General features: G+C 49.7%; 1 protein-coding gene across 2 annotated transcripts; it reads right to left on the bottom strand.

Annotated features, from left to right (window-relative positions):
- Window positions 1-785: 785 nt before the first annotated feature.
- On the bottom strand, window positions 786-21,308 carry THAP4 (THAP domain containing 4). 2 transcript variants are annotated; one of them, XM_027661872.1, is made up of 6 exons: window positions 21,149-21,308; window positions 19,168-20,321; window positions 7,398-7,557; window positions 5,384-5,493; window positions 4,412-4,515; window positions 786-1,089 (listed from the first exon to the last, which is right to left on the bottom strand). In XM_027661872.1, exons 1-6 carry the CDS (start codon window positions 21,223-21,225, stop codon window positions 970-972), a joined length of 1,725 nt encoding a protein of 574 aa, XP_027517673.1. In that variant the 5' UTR covers window positions 21,226-21,308; the 3' UTR covers window positions 786-969. The 2 variants fall into 2 exon arrangements, with proteins under 2 accessions (XP_027517673.1, XP_027517674.1); XM_027661873.1 differs by lacking the exons at window positions 19,168-20,321; window positions 21,149-21,308 and adding an exon at window positions 15,886-16,004.
- Window positions 21,309-21,548: the final 240 nt, after the last annotated feature.

The raw sequence follows: 21,548 nt of genomic DNA, 5'->3' as shown, positions 1-21,548 counted from the left end.
GACATCCCAGAGCTCCCAGGGGCACACTCAGGGTGCAGCCACAACCTCCCCCGTCCACACAGACAGAGCCTGTGACACAAAGCCCACCCGGCAGCGGGCTGCACACCTCGGTGTTTGCCCAGCTCCCTTCCAGGGCTGTCCCTGCTGCTGGTGGGCTTGTGCCAGCATTGTACTGCTAAATTGGCTGGGTTTGGCATGGACCTCTGGAGGTCACCTGGTCGAAGTCCCTTTTGAAGAATCTCTACTGTAGACCAGTAGTGGTGCGAGTCCTTTGCCTCCCTCATTGCTGAGGGACTCGATGACAGATTTCATTAAAGTCTAAGGCTGCCTTGGAATTTGAGGCTTGGAAAGAGTTGCTGATATTGATCCCTACTGTTGGCTGTTTCTCTTCTCTCTGCTGCCTCACAGTTATCCCTTAAGGGTTTGTGATATTACGCAGTGAAGCTCAGTAAGGCCTCCAGCACTGCACCAACTCCCTTCAAACTGCTGGACTGCACCACTGGGATCAGGGCCTGCAACAGTTTCCTCTGTCCCACAGCAAGAAGGTGCTCCCTCGCAATAATTAAGTCAAGTTTCATTGGACAGGCTCTCAAGTTCTCAGAGTCTGTCCCTGCAGTGCAAATCCATTCCTGAACTTTCTGCTTTTCCAGTGTTAGCCAGGTCATCCAGGAGTTTGGATCTCTAATGCAACACCTACTAATGAACAAGCAGCACAAAGCCCTCTGTAAGCACTACCAAGCAGCAGGAGGCACCACCACCCTGCAATCACACCAAAGACACAGCCATAAAAATAAAAGCTTTTTATTTATTTTTTATATACCATTACAGAAAGATCTGAATAACATTCTCAACAGGACGGGCAGCTCCGGGGCCCAGGGGATGAGTGCAGGCAGCGGGCTCCAGGGTCTGCCCTACTGTGCTCCCGAGCTGCTGCTGCTCCTTGCCCAAGGAGACCCAGCACTCCCAGCATCAGGGTGTCACCTTCTTGTAGGTAATGTGGAGGTGCTGAGTCATGGGCTGCGTAGTGGTTGCCATTGAGACAGTTTGTTCGAGTTTCCCATCAGAATTGAGCCTGAATTTTCTGGTAATCTAAATAGGGGGGGTAAGAAAAGAAATAAGGAAATCAAACAAACAGCAACCATGGGTAAATCCCTTACCTGTGCTTTCTACCTTCCCTTTGCCATCCTTGTGCCTGCTGTCAACACACCATCAAGGAAGGATATCCTCACTACAGCAGGTAAGTAAACAAGGAGTTGTCTCTCCTAAAGCAAGCAGCCTTCTCCACAATACCAGCTCCAAGCCCATTATCCATGCAGCAAGGCAAGGTCCTGGTACTACAGCTGACATCACCTCAGTACAGACAGGCATCTGTCCACCACATCCCTCCACCAGAAGAGTGGCTCCCTGCTGGCAGCTCAGGGAGATGGATGAGCCATCATTCACCAAGGCAGCCTTCCAAACCCCTTGGGCTCTCTGCAGGTCCCCACACCGTGCCAGGGTAAGGCAGGACACGACTTCATGAGGAGATTGGAGCCTGCCGAGCCTCAGCCTGCACCTGCAGCCTGGTTGAGGTTTAGCCCCGGGCAAGAGGGAATAGCACTGCCATCTGCCAAGAGGGCTCCACGGGTGACATCATCCTCATGTCTGCACCCAGGCAGGCTGTGAGCCCACTTGTGCTGCACCAACCCTTGAGAGAGGCAATTGGGGGTTGCCCTGTGGAGCTGGACCACTCGGGACCTGTGCCAGCAGATGCCTGAAGCGTCCAGTGTTCAGCACAGGTTGTAGGGCTGCTCTGAGCTGTCGTCAAAATAAAGGAGAGAAGTGGGACCACCCTTTTGAACCTCAGGTGCTGTTTCAGAAGGATGAGGGTGTCACTCCAGCCACCTGGCCCAGCAGGAGAACGGCCACGGCACCGTGTGGGTGACACCAGGGCACGGCAGCTGCAAGCACGACCCTTTCACAGTCACTTCAGCCAGCCCCATTTAGAAATTCCTAACATCCAGAGGTTTTTCCAAACTCATTCATTGCCTTGAAGTCACTCAAGGGCACATCCATAAGCTATTGCCAGTCTTTCTGCTCCATACTCTCTGTTCACAGACCCACTTGTATGCCCACAGTGGGCCCTTAGCTCCCATATCCAACATGTCCTCCTTCTGGAATCAGAGCTATGCAGGCGTGCGGAGGACACGCCATCCTTCCAACATCCACAGGGGCAACAACAGCAGGAACACATGATGCCTGGATTCCTATCTGCTGCTCTGATGAAGCTCTCTTTGTAATGCACCAGTGTCCTTTAAATTCCCTAAGCAGGAAAAAGCACTTAAAAGGATACAAAAGTCACTCATCTTTAACATGGGTGACCCATGTGCCTTGGGGGGACTCTGCTGATCTCCATCACCTTTCACAGGTGACAGGGCAGCTCTGCAGGTGCCTCAGCTGGCACCCTCAGTGCCCACACAAGGCCAGGACTGTCCTGAGCTCTACAAGTGCTTGAAAACCTGCTGGTTCTCCACAGGCTCGTCACAAACCGAGTGACTCAGTGTGAGGGTCTCCCTTACTCCTTGTATTTCTCCCTTTAAACATAAACCACTGACTGAGTCTGGGTCTGGACCTGGGTCTGGACTCTGCACACCCAGGCTCCACCAGGAGCTTGGAAAGCAAGGGGATCCTCTCAGAACCTCGTGACTCAAGGGAGAGTCTCCCTTACCCTTTGTATCTTCAGTCTCTGTATAAATCATTCCAAATTGACTCAAATCCACTTTTCCTTTGGATGTTTCACCCATGAGTAAGTAATAGAGGGAACCCTGCCACATCAAATTTTGTTAAGTTGTGCTTTCAGAAATTTATATTAAACCTGCTTTGATAAGCCCTTTGATGGTGACTCTTCAAGCAACCTACACCACTCATGACACAGCCTGGCCCAGGGAAAGGGTCTTCCTGCCTCCATGACAGCTCAGCTGAGCCACAGCCAAGCCAAATCACTTTTCAGCAGGAATATAATACAGTGAAGTTTTCTCAAAGTGAGCAACTAAAGCATCAGCACACGTGCCCTTCTCACAACACCTGTGGCATCTTTGCTTCCATGGGCAATTTATGCCATTCTTGGTGAAGGAGAAAAGGTGTTGGGAGTCGGTTACTCTCTCATTCTACATTCTCCTTCACCAGCAAGGGCCTCTCAGATACTCACTGGGACCACTCCCTGGGCCTGAGCTGCCCTCAGGTGCCAGATGAGCATGGACCTCCAGCTCCAGAGGTTCCCTCTTCCAGCCAAAGCCAGCCTTGGAGCCCTCAACTAGGAAGACATCTGCTGGCTTTCTGTGCTTCCCCCTCTCCTCCTGCCAGACCATCAGCTCACATTTCAGGCAGTGACTCAGAGAGGACAGTCCCTTTTATTTAAATGTCTGCAATTAAGCGCTCTGCTCCCTTGCTGATATCCATAGTATCTAATGGCTTTAGTTTTGCTACAGAAAGGAGACAACACAGCTGTTCCCGGGAAAGGGGAAACCCAGCAACTGAAAATATGCATCTAAAGGCAGGGGAGTTAGGACTTTCCAAAGTTAGGACACTGTGTAGACACATGAAATTTTTGTCTACATCTGCACAAACTTATGCTCTCTGTTGTCTATGGGTAAATTTTGTAGCACATAAAAACCAGGTTGTGAGAGCTTGTTCAGCCTCGATGTCTCTCTCAGCTGCTGGTCAGCCACGACAACTTCAGATGTGACACTGAGACCTCAGGATGCCACACTGCCCCCAGCAGTGCCACCGCACTCACAGCTGGCTGTACCCCTTCCAGCTGTGTCAACAACCCCCTGCTACACACTCAAAACAAGTCAAAACCCAAAAAAAGACCCTAAAAGCAACCAACCAAGGCTGGAGCTGACAGGAAATGCCAGCTCTGCCCTGCAGCCACAGATGGGAAAAGAGCCCAGAGCAAGGTGTGAATGTCCTGAAAAGCAAGTTAGCAAGACTGCAAGACCTTAGGTGTTCCTAAAATATCCTGATGAGGCCCAATACTGACTGTACCTTATATGTGCACCCTCATCCTGCAATCAATCCAGAAAAACAGCATTAAGAACTAACCCCACTGCCACAGAAGGGTATTTAGACAAGACTTTCCTATTCTCTTCCCTAAGGACCTGCCACTGGCCACTGGTGGAGACAGGATTCTGGGTTGGCTGGTCTGATCCAGCTCATCAGTTCTTATCTTAATGATCCCTCTGGGTCTCATAATGTACAAAATACCTTCTGAAGGCTGTTACAGAAAGGATAAGCCAGGATGCCATGCAGTATTTCCAAGAACTCCTGATGGCATTCTGTAATTAAAGCATGCTAATTAACCTATCCTGTCAACTAGACTCCTTCTGGGGTGAGCAATGCTACGGGAATTGCTTGCTGTGTGTGCACTCACCTGCTCTACGTGGGGCTTCTTGGCAAAGGAGATCCTGGCTATGGAGTGAGAAGCTATAGAGAGCTCTTGTCCATTCACCTCCCCTTCCTCCACCTCCACCAGACCTAGGTTGAAGCAAGGGCATACATATTATTAGGCTACAAAGGTTATTTAACTATGTCACAATTATTACAGTGGCCTTTCAGCACTTAAAAGGGGCTTACAAAAAGAAGAAGAAGGATTTCTGTGATTCTGTGACTTTTTACACAGGCAGATGGGGGTAAGGACAAGGAGAACAGTTTTAATCTGAAAGAGGAGAGATTTAGATGGGATATTGGGAAGAAATTCTTCCTTGTGAGGGTGGGGAGGCCCTGGTTCAGGCTGCCCAGAGAAGCTGTGGCTGCCCCATCCCTGGAATGTCCAAGGCCAGGTTGGAAGGGGCTTGGAGCAATCTGGGATAGTGGAAGGTGTTCCTGCCCATGGCAGGGGGTGGAACTGGATGAACTTTCCATGTCCCTTCCAACCCAAACCATTCCATGATCTATTAGGGTACATAACATACCATCACTCTCCCTGTAGAATGGTTTTATTTTCCCAAGCATTATTGACAACTGCAAATCCACACACTGTCAGACACGGAATGCTGCTCAGAAAAATCCAGCCAGCCTTACTCACAGCATGTGGGATGAGTACCACACGGCAACTGGCACTTTTCCCTTCAGCATCTGCCATTTTAGATGCAAATTTAAGCACCAACTGGGGTTTAACACTCTCACTTATAATACTTGAGATGTGGTTCTCTCTCGTTCAGTGCCTGCCAGGTGTGTAACGAGTACCAAGGTGCTACATCCACACCGTGAGAGACTTCCCAGTTGAGACCTGCGGGTCCAGTGCCCGAGAGCAGCGATGCCCACGGGGAAAGAAAAGAGTGATGAAATGGCACAGCGAGGTAAGGACTTCTTCTTTTCCCCAGCATGGGTATCAGGTGTGTACCTGTGTTCTGGGCACTGATGAAGGCCACCTTATTAGTGTCAGGCTTGAGGCGGATGAAGCCACATTCCCGGTGCATGGGCTTCCTGGTGTCCGGATGGAAGGCGTTGAACCTGAGGGGAAATCAGAGCACAAAAGCTGATGTGTTTTACACCAAAAAGACACTCTTTGGCCTGGCTTCCTCTTATTTCACCATGTGAGTGCCTGCAGTATTCTCTGAAGGGTAAACAACTGACAACACTTCACAGCTGGGAGATGTAAACCTGGAAAAATACGGTTACTTTACAGGCACAGCTATTTCTTAGAGCTGGAGTTAGTTATTTCAGTTCAAGCTCTAGATTTTCCACAGCTCTTGGGTCTTTCTAAGAGCTAGCTCAGGAACCCCTCAGGAACTCAGACATTTCACATATGCTGAAGCCACACTCTGTCTCAAATACTTCCTTTTCTCAAATAAATATCTGGAATCATGGTATCATCTTTAGCTTTTACACCTGGCAAGTTGTGTTTTCTGTATATTCCCTGCTGCAGGCAGCAACAGAACAAACATATTTCTCCCATCACCTCCTTCAAAAAGATAAATTCAGCTCAGATTCTTATTTATTCTTCAGGAGGCCTTAAAAACCGTAGGTTTGGTCACCCATAATGTGGGTGATTATATGTATCTCATGTGTTTATCTATTATATTAGTTGGGGCCATTATTTATTAAAGCAGCACTGAGGGCTGAAAAGCCCAAAGCAAGTGTTCCCTATATGAAGTAAAATACAATGGATCACACAGAGTCAAGATTCCTAAAAGACCAGCAGCACAAGGTGCAGCACATGGCACCCCTACACCCCACAGAAACCCACTGGCTTCAAAGAAGTGGAGACGAGGAAGAGGGAGCACAGCTAAAGGAAGAATTAGGAAGTCTGGCTGCCTTGCAGCTGCTTCTGGCTGTCCTCTGGGTACAAATACACAAATTACTCCTCCCATTTGGCTTTGCCTCTCAATAAAAGATGTCTCCTTTTAACCATGTGGCTACAGGAAGAGCCAGGAATGACTTCTGTCAGTGGTGCAGGGCTGCATCCCTGCTAAGGGCTGTCCCAGCATCCCAGCCTCTGTGCTCTGCAGCCAGTGAAACCATGGAGCTCTCAAGGTGGGAGAAACAAACTTAAATCAGGCTTCTTTCAGTGCTTGGAGTATTCAAGGGGTACTTGTATAAGTATCAGTCATGCAGCACTGCTCCAGGAACCAGGAGCTCTGTCCTCCAAGCCTGTTGCCTGTTTTCCTGATGTATCCCAGAGCTCAACAAATCTAAGCTGTGTATCTTCTTGGCACAAAGAAAAGGACAAAAAAACCCATGTGACTCAAATCAGTAACTGTTCACAAGCTGGAGAGGGAGGTGCAGCCAGAGCATGACTGTCAGAGCTTTGTTTCTCTTGGAAACTGGACTAAAACTGTCACAGGCTGAGCCGGCAGCTCTGTGACACTCGAGGAACACAGGGCATCTCTCACACAGCACTTACATCTTGTAATTATTCTTTTCTTGGTTTTCAAAGCAACACACTTTCCAACTCACCCCTCCCAAATGAGCACCAGAGCAGCATTGAGCAGCAGCTAACATGTCACTTCTCTCTCTCCAGATTTCTTTTGATTTCTCTTGGAACAATCACTTGCAGCCAAAGCAGTTAAGGTACCTGCCTCCCATCCCATATGGTTTGATAAAGACTAATTCTTTTCAGATTTCCACACTGGTGAAGGCTGAGGACCACAGTTTGAAATGGACAGACTTGGCAGCCATGCCACAGCTCCCTCATTTGTTGTATCTGTAAGTGGGAGTCTCACAAAGAGTGCCAAGTTTTCAAGGAAAATAAAAGTCAGACCATGTAGTCACATACCACGACATCATCTCATTTGGTAGGTGAAAATCTGCGTACTTTGCCATTGGAAAAGAAACACAAACACATCAAATCACACTGGAGCCATGCCTGCTGCACTCCAATAGCTGCTGCCAACACAGACAGACCCTTGACTTACGAGAAGTTGAGCATGGGCTGCCCCACGTGAGAGATGTGCACTTCTTCCAGGTACTGGAAGGGCTTCATTGTAGGGAAGGTGCCGTCTCCTGGCGGGTCCGAGAGCCAGGTGCCCAGCATCCAGGACAGGGGTTCCATCACAGGGTTCAGCTGGGGAGTCTCTGTGGAGGAAGAAAAAGAAGAAAGAAAACTCAGGGATCTGTGCTCTACAGCTGGCTGGAGGTGAACACAAAACACCTCAGAAACGGATGAACGCTGCAACAACACTTCTCTCCAGAGCAGCGCCACCTCCAAGGTGCAAGGGGAGATGGGGAACAATGAACAGTCATGGAAATTGGGTCTGTTTCCAAACCTGCTCCTAGCCTTACATAGAACAAGAGCACTCTTCCAGGTGGTCCATTTCTGACTCCTCTCCGTAGTCTGATCCGAAAGGAAAGCCCCCTATCATCTACATGCAAGAAAGAAGATGACTGAAATCTCAGCGTAAAGAAAAATCACTAAATTGTAACAAATTCTCTAATGCTCTGGGCTGATCTTTCTCAGGCACTGAGTACATACCTTCCCTGTTTGTTTCAGAGACCAAGGAAGTGAGTCCTCACTTCAAAGGAAAATTGGGCTCTGTTCATTTTTAAGATCAAAATTTGGCTATAATTTTTTTAAGAGGTTAACAGTGACCTGAACTTTATACAAAGAGACGGGCAAGGGATCATTCAGAAGTTGTTCTGCGTCAGTTCTGGACTAAGTGAAACATTCTAAAAGGACTTGAGCGCCTGTAAGTTAAAGAGCAAATGGAAGAGAAAGACACTTCCCTTTGTCACTGCATTTATTAAGGAGCAACCAAAGTCTGTTTCACAGTTAAAGCTTCTTTAGGAGAGCTTTGATAAACAACAGTTTAGCACTTTGCTTTCAGAGGTGGTGACCTGAAAAAAATTAATCAGAGAAACGGAGACAGACAATTTAAAGCCATGTGAAAAGCAGAGCAGAACCATTACTAAGGCGTAAGTAGGGAAAGTGAGACAGCACCCCTGGGATCCTGACTCCCATACAAATGTGTGCCCAGTACTCTAGTAGTAGTCTGTTATGCAGACAAATATGACTGAAGTATGCTTAAAGCATGTCCTCCTCCCCCTCACAGGATAAATGTTTCGTACTGGCAAGGTGGGAGTTCCAGGGAGGTGTTTTCCACACCTAGTGAGATCACCAAATACAAGAACAAGCTGCCTGTCTGCCTGGTCTGAAAGGCTGCAGGGAGAAATCAGGCCTAAAAAGGTGATATTGTGGTCAAAATTAGCTTGATCAGTCTGAGTTTCACTGTGCTCTGTATCAAATATCAGGCTAAAAACACTGAGTAAGGAGGAAGAACAGACAGTCCGTACCTGGAATGCCAAAGGAGGAGGAACAGAAGCTTTCCTGGGTAAAAGAGATCACTTTTGGTACTCATTCTCCCACAGACAGGCAGGTTTGGAAAGCCAGCCTGTATGTCAGCAAGGTGCTGTTAATAACTCTGCTTTATCCTGAAGTATTTTGCAAAGTGAAGCAACACGAGAAAACATGAGAGCTCACCAGGAAATAGGTAATAAAAGTCTACAGCATCAGAGCCAGGCTCTGCAGAGCGCCCTTCCAGCCTGTGCATTCCCCACCAGCTTATCCAGGGGTTGGGAAGGGCTTCCCACACCCCATACAGCAGCATCAGTGTACCAGACAGTATTTCACTGTACTCATTTCTGCATTTCCAAGTTCTGTGGGTAAGGAGCCTTCCACTCCCCCGTCCGACTGGTGTTCGCCTTTCACTCCCTACTGCAGACACTGCATTTCTTTCCAGGCTTTCTGCAGGCCCCACTCCCACTGTGGAAGCAAAGAGCAAAGCTTCGGAAAGGCTGGAAGAGCCTGCAGCCTGGGCTGCTGCTGCCCTCTCCTGGGTCAGCATCCCAGGAGCAGGATGCTTTCTGTCACTACAGTGCTTTAATAGGGCCCTTCTTTTCTTCTGCTTGCAGCATTTCAGGAAAAAGCAACAAAATGACACAGGAAAGGAATGGCTTTAGCCATTGCCACTCTTTATACTCCATTATAAACCAAGAGAAGCCAACTGACTGTTTCCAGCACCCCCAGCTTGATCTCGCTGCCTTGCTGTGCAGCATCCAGCCTGTCCAGAGGTGCCTGACTGGGCAAGCTGGTCTCACTTCCAAGGAGCTGGAATTCCAGCCAGCTGAAAAGTGGAGATGTAACTGTACATCCTAAGTCTATGGCACACGGGCAAACAACATGGGCAAGTGACCATTCTTACTTTTCCAAACTACCTGGATGGCAGCAAAGCCAATGTGAGTTTTTTAGTTCTCATGTCACTGGAAAATGCCAAGAGCAGCAGAAGTGCTGGTGGGAATAAGGAACAGAGACTCAGTGAAGTGTAGAGGAATAAAGACATCCTGATCTCACTCCATGCAGTGCTCTTCTTACCTTCAGTGCTGCTCTCTGACTGGTGGACTAAGTCCATTTGCCTCCCTGGCAGCCTTCTGTCAGAAGGCTGGGCTGGGAGAGTGGAAAAGCAAGAGGGGAGCCAGACAGGAGAGAGTCTGATCGAGTCCATAAAAAAAAAGAAAGTAGTCATTTGAAATTTCCTTTTTATGTCATGTTGGAGCAGGTAAATGCAAGACTATTGTAGCAACAAGAAGTTCTTTGCTGAGCTGCTTTGTTTCAAACAACAGGTTTAAAGATGCAGTCCCTGTCAAGAGAAACTTCTCTGACAATGATGAAGGAGCCTGCATGTCCCAAGGATCTAAATCCTGGTACATCACTTTTACAAACAACCTGTTAATGTGGCTTAAAAAGTAAGCATGTGGTGATATCAAGAACACCAACCATGTCTGAGAATCTGCACCCTGGTCACCCTTGTGCTTCACACTCAGATGGGGTCCTCTTAATGCTGGTTCTCTTGCATCCACACGCACAGTTCTTTTACCCAATAACAGGGAAGCTCCCACTGCAGCCTCTTTCTTAACAAGGGCACTCCTAGAGTCACCTTCCCCTACCAGATTACACACTTCCTTGAATCCAGAATCTCCAAGACCCCTGCTCCTCCACAACCTGGTCTAGTGGAAGGTGTCCCTGCCCACAGCCCGGGGTTGGAATGAGATGAGCAGCAAGGTCCCTCTCCACTCAAACCGTTCTGTGATTCTATGAAATCCAGCTGAAATCAGCCACGATGCTCACAAGTTGCAACAGCTTGGGAGACAAAACCACAGGCCCATAAGCAACTTGACCAGCTTGATCTCTTTCCTTCAGGAAGCCACTCAGGGCAAAACTGCCATGCCCAGGCCCTGAGCACACAAGTCATCTCCTTTTCACCACCTGACCCCTGCTCCATCCCTCCAAACTCACAGACGGACCGTTTCCACATTTTTCCCATTCACGGAGGGTTTAGAAGTCAAAACCCACCCCACAGTGTAACACAGCCAGACTGTAACCAGCTGTCCAGGCTTTGCAACAGCAGACACGGCGCTCTCCCTGCCGTGAGACAAACCAGACACAGTGGCTGGACAGCCCCCTCAGGCCACGGCTGCACGGCCGGCGTGACTCTCAAGTGGGATCCCTGGCACAGAAAGCTATGCTGGCACAAATTCCGACGCAGCTTTATCAGCAAAGCCACAGTGAGCAGCCAGCTGGCTGTTAACAAGGCAGCTAACCTACTCCCCTGAGCTGGGGAATACTTGCTGCAGGAAACTCGAGAAAAAAACTCAGACAAACAACAACAACAACAAAAACAAACACGAAAAAATCCCAAAACAAAACCTCAAACAAAACTCTAACTCACACAGTCTTCAAAGTACGGGGTCTGCAGCAACAGCTTGGCAGCCTCCTGCAGTTCTTCCTTCAGCTGGGTTGCTCTCTGGGTTTAACTCATCATCATCAAGGTTCTGGTAACTAAGGAGCAGCCTTGTTCAGCATACTCTGTCCATATTTAAGTACAGAAGGTGGCTTTGTACTCTGCTGCTCTTCCCTGAGAGCTGCAACCCTTCGTGCACTTTGTTGATGGTCTCCCCAGCAAACGAGTAAAGCATTCCTAGCACCAACATACTCTGGTTCCATCATAGAATATGCTGAGCTGGAAGGGATCCATCAGGAACATTGAGTCCAACTTCTGGCCCTGCACAGGACACCCTAAGAATCCCACCGTGTGCCTGAGAGCATTGTCCAAATGTTTCTCGAACTCAAGACACCTTTGGTGCTGTGACCACTTCCCTGGGGAGCCTGTTCCAGTGCCCAACAACCCTCTGGGGGAAGAACCTTTTCCTAATATCCAACCTAAACCTCCCCTGACTGTTTCCTTGACTCCTGTCACAGAGCAGAGATCGGTGCTGCCCTCCACTGCCCCTCAGAAGGATATTGAAGACTCCAATGAGGTCTCCCCTCAGTCTCCTCTTCTTCAGGTTGAACTGAGTGACCTCAGCTGTTCCACACAAGGCTTCCCCTCCAGACCCTTCATCACCATCATAGCCCTCCTTTGGACACTCTCTAATGGCTCAATGTCTGGTTTTATATTGTGGTGCCCAAAACTGCCCCCAGAACTCAAGGTGAGGCCGCCCCAGGGCAGAGCAGAGCAGGACAATCCCCTCCCTGGCCCAGCTGGCAATGCTGGGCCTGATGCCCCCAGGACATGGTTGGCCCTCTTGGCTGCCAGGGCACTGCTGACTCGTGGCCAACTGGTCACCTACCAGGACCCCCAGGGCCCTTTCCAGCCTCTCATTCCCAGTCTGTCCATACATCCGAGGTAGTCCCATCCCAGGTTCAGAATCCAGCACTTGCCCTTGTTAAGCTTCAGATAGTTGGTGATGGACCATCTCTCTTATTTGTTGAGGTCTGTCTGCAGCACTTCCCTGCCTTCCAGGGAGTCAACAGCTCCGCTCAATTTAGTGTCCTTGGAAAACTTACTTAGCATCCCTTTGAGTCCTGCATCCAAGGGGTTAATGAAGATGTTGAAAAGAACTGGGCTGAGAGAACCCCACTGGTGACAGGTGCCAGCCTGATGTCACTCCATTCCCTGTCACCCTTTGTGCCCAAGCCATGAGCCAGTTGCTCACCCATTGAGTAACAGAGTTATCCAGCTGTGGGCTGGATATTTTGTCCAGAATGATCCTGAGAGAGACAGTATCAAAAGCTTTGCTGAAATCCAAAAGATTACATGAACTGGTTTTCCCAGATCAACCAGGTAGGCTGCCTTGTCATAGAAGGAAATCAGGTTCAATGACACCATGCTGGCTGTGACCAATGACTACGTTATTTTTCAATACTTCTCAGAATAATCTTTACCATGACTTCACCAGGCACTGAAGTGAGACTGACAACCCTATAGTTTCCAGAGTTCTCCTTCCTGCCCTTCTTGAAAATTGGGACATCTCCAGCTTCCAGTCAGCTGGGAGCTCCCTGGATTTCCCACACTGCTCAAAAATCAAGAGGTTTTGTGATGACATCAGCAGCCCCTTGAGGATTCTGGGCTGAATCCCATCAGGCCCCACAGATTTGTAGGGATCCAGCTGCAGCAGATCCTGCACAAGTTCAGGGTGGACTGGGAGTTGATTGTTCTCACAGTCATGGTCCTCCAGCTCAGGGCACTGAGACCCCCTTGGTCTGTCAGTCGTGCTGGAGACAGAGGCAAAGAAGCGTTAAACCCCTCTGCCTTGTCTCTGTCCCTGTTTGTGAGGTGACCATCCTCATCCTGGAATGAGCTGATGTTATTTGAACACTGTCTATTCCCATTAATGTATTTCAAAAAACCTCTTTTTATTGTCCCTCACATTTCTGTCCAGCTTCAACTCCAGTTGAGCTTTGGCTATATCAGTTTTCTCCCTACAGTGGCAAACAGCATCTCTGAATTCTTCCCATGTCACTTGACCTTGCTTCCACTTGGCCCATACCTTCCTTTTGTGCCTTATTTCCAAGAGAAGATCCCTGCTCAGCCAAGCCAGCCTTCTGTCACAGCTGCTTGACTTCCAGCATTTGGGAATTGCTTCTCCTGTGTCCTTAGGAGGTGAGGTTTGAAAAGTGACCAGCACTGACGGACTCCAGCGCCTTCAAAAACATTTTCCCAGGGGACTTTACTCCCCCATTCCCTGCAAAGCCTGAAATCTGCTCCTCATCTCCAGAGTTGAGGTTTTGCTGGCACTTCTCCTCCTGTCAACAGAGATTTTAAACTCAATCACCTCATGACCAAGATGGCCCCCAATCTACACTTCACTCACAAGATCCTCTCTGTGGACAAGCAGTAGATCAAGGAGGGCATCTTTCCAAGTTGGCTCCCTCAGGACCTGTTCCATAAAGCTCTCATCCAGGTTTTTTTAGGAATCTCCTGGCCTGGGTTGTACCAGCTCCCAGTTATTTTCTGGCAAGTTGAAGTCCCCCATAAGGACAAGGGCAGCTGACTTGGAAGTGTCCCTTAGTTCCTCAGAATACCTCGTTGCTGTCATCACCCCGGCTGGGAGGTCTAGAGCAGAATCCCACAACGACATCCACGTTATTTCCTTGCCCCAGGGGCTCCCAACTGTGCCACTGCCAACTGTGAGCTCCAGACACTCCATCCCTTCCAGTACATACAGTGCCACCCCCCTCCACCTCTCCTGCCCTGCCCATCCCTCCTGAAGAGCCTGGAACCATCCAACAGGGCACTCCAGTCACAGGGCTCATCCCACCAGGTTTCACTTATGCAGTGATGTCAAATCTCTGGGACTGGGCCAAAGGTTCCAGCTCCTCCTGTTTGTTCCCCATGCTGTGTGCATTGGTGTATAAACATTTCAGGTGTGGTACATTATAGCCAACACCTTGAGAAGCAAATTGAGGGATCCCATCAGTTTCCTCAAGTTTTGGCACATCATCATCGGTGAGCCTGGTTTTGACCTTCACCCCTTCTCCCTTCCAAGCTGGTTTAAAGCTCTGTCAATGAGCCCCACCAGCTCCTGTGCTACAACTCTTTTTCCCTCTGAGAAAGGTGAATCAGTAGACCAGGTGTCAGTAGACCAGGCGTTGTATGGATCATCCCATCTCTGCTCTAAAAGCTGGGAATGTGGTTATACTCAAAATTTTTCACATTACAGCCTCAGTAATTAATTTCATAGCCAAGCACCAATGTGTTATTGCCTCTGTGGTAAGTGCTCCAGTGCCTGTAGTCAGTGTCAGAGATCTGCATTACAAAATACAGAGAAAACATCTTTAAATTATACTCAAACCCAAACACCCTACCTGAGCTCACCTCAGCCTGTTTGACTTTCTCTGGAGTTTTCCTTAGTTGGCTGTTTCGTTGCTTCCTAGCTGCAAGCTGGGGTTTTGTTGAGAGTCATTGCCAACGTGCTGCAGAATTAAATGCTTAATGCACAAACTCTATAGGTTATCAGGGAAAAAAAATGGAAAAAACAAGACCATTCCACCGGAAAAAAAACCACAACAGCAGAGCAAAAAGTCTCATTTCCTCCCTTCCAACTGCTTTTTTCCCCAAGGGGAAGGTCAAAGAGCCATTCCCCTCAGCCAAGTCCCTGACCTGGTGTGCCTGCTCCCATGTGGAGCTCGAAGCAGTTCACCTCCCACCTGTGTGCTCAGGCCACAGGTGCTGTGAAGTCTCACACAGCCTCTCTCAAGACACTTTGTGCCACTTTGCTCCACTCTCAACCTCTGCACATATATTTCTACTCCTTATCTTGCTCTCAGCTCACTTTATAGCTCCCCTGTTCTTTATAACATCCACCCTATGGACCGGCCTTTTACCCCGGTTGTTCCCATCCCAGATGAGGCACGAAACCCTCACAAGCAGCACCTGCTGTCTCAGAATAAAAGCACTTTTCTTCTAAAATCTAGCTACAAGTTAACATGCAGCTGCCAGGTTAGCAGTGCCTGCCCTGGCAGAGACAATTTCTCTGACAGCACATCTCTGTCACCCATTAGACACATTTAATTTCCAAGCTGAACCAGACAGGGCCCCACTGCTGGTCCAGTCCTGCTCAGGCAGGTGAAGGCACAGCACCTCCATCCACACACGACCCCACTTCTCACTGCCACTGAGGAATGGGATTTTGCTATTTGTTTTCTGCAAAGTGAATGAAAACCTGTTGCCATCTCGACAGGGAACACTGCCTCAAGCCCCACAGACCAGGCATCAGGGCACAAAAACACATTTCATGTTCAAGTCCTTCTGCCTGTCCCCGGAGTTCACCAACTATGACTCATTTGCATGTAAAAAGTACAACAAACGACCCAATTTCTACACTGGCTCTGCACAAATATTCAAAGACAAATCCAAGCTGGAAGGAATCATTATTTCCCCCAGATCCCTAGCAAAATGCTAACCATTTTTCACATGGACTCATTTTGCCAACTCTCCTGCCTTTAATATGACCTTCACGAAAGCAGACATGCAGCGTGGAAGAGGCTCCCCACACACCCAAGCTGCTGAATTCTAAGAGCTTTACCTCTCTGATGAGCATAGACACTCCAACCCCATGGCACCATACCTGTGTTTGCTCCATGGCCAGCCATATTTGCAGATATTTTGCTACTTGCTCTATCTCTAGCCCCCTCTGCCCCCAGAAGGCGCTTTGCGCAGGGTGGTAAGATGGACATGAGGGAAGTGATCTCACGCTTGGGAAAGAGTGATCCCACTGCCTGCTGGGAGATGTAGTTTTACAAAGGCACCAAACTGGAGCACGTTAAGAGGAGGTGATGCTGTGGAAGGAGCACCTCGGATCTCCTGTCTGTGCCAGCACACACGATGCAGCGGAGCTGTGGGACCTTCAAGCAGAACAGGACAAACAGACAGCACTTGTGTAGCAGAGTTCAGTGCTGGTAGAACAGTCTGCCCTTCCCTAGGATACCGGGTCCCTATTTGCTCACTGGCTCTCCCTAATTCCTCCCAGTGCATTCTGTTTTTCATCCAATGCCATCCTGCCTGGTGCACTGTGCCTGACAGCATTCCCCAACCTTTGGTCCACACACCTCAGAAGTAGCCCAGGAAACAGCAGGAAACATTTTCCTACCAAACGAGCGACTAAATTCAAAGTTCAGATGGAAAGGGCCACCGTGGCAGCCTTGCTGTGCAGGAAACAGCCTGGGGCCTCTCCTAAAAGCAGTGAGTCGATCCCTCTGGTAAGACAGGTTGGGAAACACACATTGTGACAGCTGGAACAGGCTAGGAGCCACTCACCCAGCCTGAGTCACAGGGCCTCAAGCGTGGCTGGCAGGGACTGCCGTGCAGCAATCCTGCAGAAACCTGCTCTTCCCAGCCGGCTGTAGCTTGGATACAGCCAGCAGAAATTTATTTGTCTCATTAGAGGAAAATATGTGTGAGAACTAGCACCAAAATGAAGTTCTGCTTAGTGGGTGTGGGCCTAAAGCTCGTTTTTGTGCTCGGGATTTTGTGGTAGTGGCTGAACATGAGGCAGCAGCAAAGAGAGGTCCTGCAACACGGGGAGCTGGGATGGAGACAGGGAACAACCTGCATGGTCAGTCCAGTCAGGTGCTTCACTTACACTCCCCATCCCCAAGACACTGCCTTTAGCAGGAAGGAAATAATGCAAAGTCAGGTTCACAGCTAAAACCATCACCTCAACAGCACATCAGATGATTTGAGACAACTGAAACAAAACTAATAACAAAGACTATAGTTATTATCAACCTCATATGCTACCTGTCTGTATTTTTATGAATACCAAAAAGCCTTTCTTCCATTCAGCCTTGTATTACAGCAAAACTCAGTGTCTGGGCATGAACCAGGCTCTGCCCAGCAGCAGCTGGCTGCACTTCATCAGCTATCTTCACTGCCATAAACTATTTCTGTGACCGCACAAAAAGCAGTGCAAGGCAGAAGAGCACCAAGATTAAGCTAAAAAAAAGGAAAAAAATAAATAAAAAAGCCACTCAGCCATCAACAAATGCTTTAAAAAAGTCCCCAGCCAAAGGGTTCCATATAAACTTCCCATCCCACCGAGCTACAGTCACCAAAATGGTTCATTGTCACACACACTGATCTCCAGTTTAGTTGATAAAGAGATGGCAGAACAGGTAAAAAATTGGTCAAATCATTAAAAAAAAATGACATTTTCCTTTAGAGAATAGAATATGTAACTCATTAAGAATATCTTCTGTAAGAACATAAAATTCTAACTTCTCAAAGACACGTATGAAAACATCAATCTCAGGAAAGAGGAGAAAAATCTCAGCACTCACCAGAATAAAGAAAAACGTCCTTAAAGATACTCTTTCTGCAATTAGTATCTCATTGATAGTATTCCAACAAAGCTAGACATCCATTTCATACATATAAAAATACATATATATATATATATATATGAACAAAGTTAGACATCCTTTTCCATATATATAAATATATATTAACAACTATGGAACCCTAAAAGTTGTATTTAGCTATTTTCTTTAGTTTGACACCAAAACAATACAAAAATGCAGACCAGAAGGCACAAACAAGACTAGGCTGATTTCCCACATGGAAAAAAAAACCCTTCTTTTCCCTCCTCAACCCAAATTCAAGTGTGAGTTTTTCCATACTCTGGAAAATTAGATGCATGTGGGAAAAGTAGCATTGGGGATTGACCTTCACAAATTTTGTCAGGGTCTGCTTTCTTACACTTCAGTGAGGACATTGGCTGTGCTGTAACAGCCTGGAGGACGTGCCTGTCTATGCCACCATCACCTTTCTGACTGTGTCCAACGGCTCCAGAGGAAGCCACGAAGTTTTTCTCCTAAAGGAGAGGCAAGAATTAACCATCAGGGGATGCCCAACCCTCCATGGGTGATGACTTCTTCAAGCAAGCCCCATGTCACAAATCCTTCACAAGGCAACCCCAGGTTTTCTCAGCAGCCACACAAACACCAAACATCATCAGATGGTCCTAAACTCTTGCCCCAAACTGTACCTTGCAACCAGAGTCACTGGGCAGAAGTTGCACATTAAAAGGTGCTTTTTCTTGCAAGAAAAATGGTTATAGCCCAATTCAACTTCCACACGACAAATTTTTCACATGAACTCGTCCCTCACGGAGTTTCCCTATGCTTTCAGGTGTTTAATCATTATTTTTTAATTGATAGAGAAGTCATTCTCCATCACTTCCCATTTTATTATCCATTTCCTGACTTCTTCTGCCTTCTGAAGGAGGAATTGACCAAAGTAAACACAGACATTTGCTCATAAATCACCACCTTGTTGTGTATCACAACATACTGGACACCTCCCACCTCACTTATATTTCCTGTATTCTGAGTGCTGAGTGCAGTGCATGAAATCCAAGATCAGAAGTGCTTCTTACATCACTGGAGAAGATGACAACAGCCTTCACTGGAGAAGATGACAACAGCCTTCCCAGATATCTGCTGCCACGACAGCTCATTAACACACCCAAAAAAAAAAAAAATCACCAGCACGCTCCAAAGGAAGAAGGCAAATCCTAACAGGTGCCACTGAGTCTCAAACAAGTTAGAATAATAAAGGAAATTAAAAAAAACCCAAGACATAAATTCATCAAGAGAGTTGTCTGCAACATCTCAACCCAACTTCCCATTCCACATCTCGGAAAGGTTTGGCATATGAGAACTAACTTGTGTACCCCCAAAAGGAATTCTTTCACCTGCATCTGTTGGTCTAACACAGGCTACCACTTCTCCCTCCCAAAATGTCCCTTGCTCATACCTTTTCCCCATCGCACCTCTACAACCTCCAATTTTAGCAGCCTCTAAGAAAACGCGGAATTCTGCCTCGACGCAGCACCCCTGGGAATACTGACCACAGTCCTGGGATAGCAGGCTGTTCAAGTAGGGGAAACTGATCCGCTTCAGCTCATCCAGCTTCTCCTTCAGCTTCCTGACCTGGCTGTCAGAGCGGCTGATCCTCTGCCTCAGGAGCTTCAGCTCTCCGTTCTTCTTCTCCACCTGCTCCCGCAAGCAGCACACCTGGCTCTTGCTCTGCCGGGAGGAGAAGCAGTACGAGTGCAGGGAGTCGATGAGCTTGCAGGCCCCCGAGGCCGACATGATGACCTCGTTGATGGACATGGGGTTGGCGTCCGTGTCGCCCTTGCGCCCCACCACAGCCTCGGCGGCCGGGCGCGGGGTCAGGTCCGCCGGGGACGCCGACAGGCCCTGGGAGGGTTTCTGGGGAGTTGCGGTGAGGGAGGAAGTCGGGGACACTTCTGCTACGGCCTTGTCGTGTCCCAGGAGATGGCTGCTGCAGCTTGGTTCCACCTCTCTCTTTGGCCTCTTCCTTTCCAGCTGCTCTTTCGGGAGGGACGGCCTCTCCCTGGCGTGCTTGGAGGAAAAGCTGTACGAGTGGAGGGAGCCGATGAACTTGCAAGCACCGGAGGCGGGAGGGGTGAAGTCGTCGACCGACACGCCGCTTCTCTCTGCCACCCAGCTCCCCGCCCAGCTGCCCTTGGGACAGTCCTCCTCCACAGGAGACCTCTCGAGCTTCTTCTGAGCTCCAGGCTTCGCACCCAAACTATCCCCTAACGTCCTTCTCCGAGGGCCGTCCAGCTGGCTGCGGAGGGCCTCCGTCTCCTCCGACATCGATCCCATCTCCACTTGCAGTGTCGCCTCCTCCATCTCTTCCTTCCCTTGCATCACCATGAAGTCCTGTCCAGAAGACGCGTCCCTCTGCGCTACCTCACCGCCTCCTTCCCGCGGGGCTTCCCCATCCCGCACCTGCCTCGCTATTTTCCTTCGGCTCCTGACATAATCCAGCTTGTCGTGCTTCTTCTCCGCGAGCTGGAAGATGGTCGGGACAGCAGTGGGCTTCAGCAGCCGGTGCTGGTCTTCCAGCCGCTTGGAGAAGCTGTCTTTGGTGAAGTGCTCGCTGCAAAGGAAGGAATACTTGGTGGGGGTCCAGTTGTCTCTCTGAACAGCTTTCAGCCACTGAATCAAGCGCTTCGAATCCTTCAGAGGGAACCTAAAAAAGAAACGGGACACGGGTTTCCATGAAAAAATAAGCCACCTTTGGGAAATCAGAAGGGACAGTGCTCTTCGGATCACAGAACAACATAATCATAAAATTGTTAAGGTTGGAAAAGACCTCTAAGGTGATCAAATCCAAAGTGATGGTCAGGTTTAGGAGGTTCTGGTGAAATCTGTGTTTTGAGAGGCTCCACTCATTTAAAGATTTTTTTCACTTTGGGCTGAAATATTTGATATTCATTCCCTGCTTTAACAGCTCCGCTTCACAAAAAGCACAGCACTAGAAGGTGTTGTTTCCGTTTTCATCAGCAATCGACCCATTATTCCGCTCACCTCCCCCACGAGGAACACCCTGTCCACAAGGAAGGGGGACGTGACCACCCCCAGAACACTCAGCTCAGCCAACACGCTGCCCCACCGCTGCCTCCGCTGCCCGGGCGATGCTGACACCGGGTGTATTTAATAGCATTCAATAAGGTGTAGAAACGCCGGGAGTGAAAGAAAGCCCGAGCAGAGGAACCAGGCGCCGTTTCCAATGGGACTCCTGGGACAGGGACCTTCCCCTGGGGACCCACCCCAGGGAGCGATGGGGGGCCCGGGGGGGCTCGCACGGAGGGGGCACAGGCCGGCGGTGGGCCCGGGCCCCGCGGCCACGGGCGCTCCCGCTGCCCGGCCGGCGCTGAGGCTCCGGGAGCCCCGAGCCGGTTCCCCCCGAGGGAAACAAAGGGCGGCCGCTGCCGGGGGGGCCTGGCGGGGACAGCGGGGCCGGGGGGCGGGCGGCCCGGCCGCGGCACCTGCACGGGCCGGGCGGGCCGCCCTTACCTGTGGAAGGAGACGGCGCCGCGGCGCGCCTTGCCCTGCCGGTTGGAGCAGTTGGCGGCGGCGCAGCAGATCACCATCTCCGGCCGCCGCCGCCGCCCTCGGCCGGCCGGGCCCGCCCCGGCCCCGGCCCCGCCGCGCCGCCGTACGGCAAGATGGCGGAGCCGGGTCACCGCGGCGCCCCTCGCCGCTGGGGAAGGGGTTTCTGTACGGCACAACATGGCTGCCGCCACACGGCCGCCGCCATTTTGGCCGAGGCGCGGCCGTACGGCGCCGGTGCCGCGGGGCCGGTGGGGAAGGAGGGGGTCGCTCCCTGCGCCGCTCGCTTGCCTTCTCCGCGCTGTTGGGCGTCCGCCTCCCGACGAGCCGCTCGGTCCGCGGTGGCCGAGCCGTCAAAAGCGCC

The sequence above is a fragment of the Corapipo altera genome, unplaced genomic scaffold (genome assembly GCF_003945725.1).
Source record: "Corapipo altera isolate COAL_440 unplaced genomic scaffold, ASM394572v1 175, whole genome shotgun sequence".
Classification (NCBI taxonomy): Eukaryota; Metazoa; Chordata; class Aves; order Passeriformes; family Pipridae; genus Corapipo; species Corapipo altera.
The sequence above is the reverse complement of the archived record's forward strand: the minus strand, read 5'-3'. Positions and strand labels throughout refer to the sequence as shown.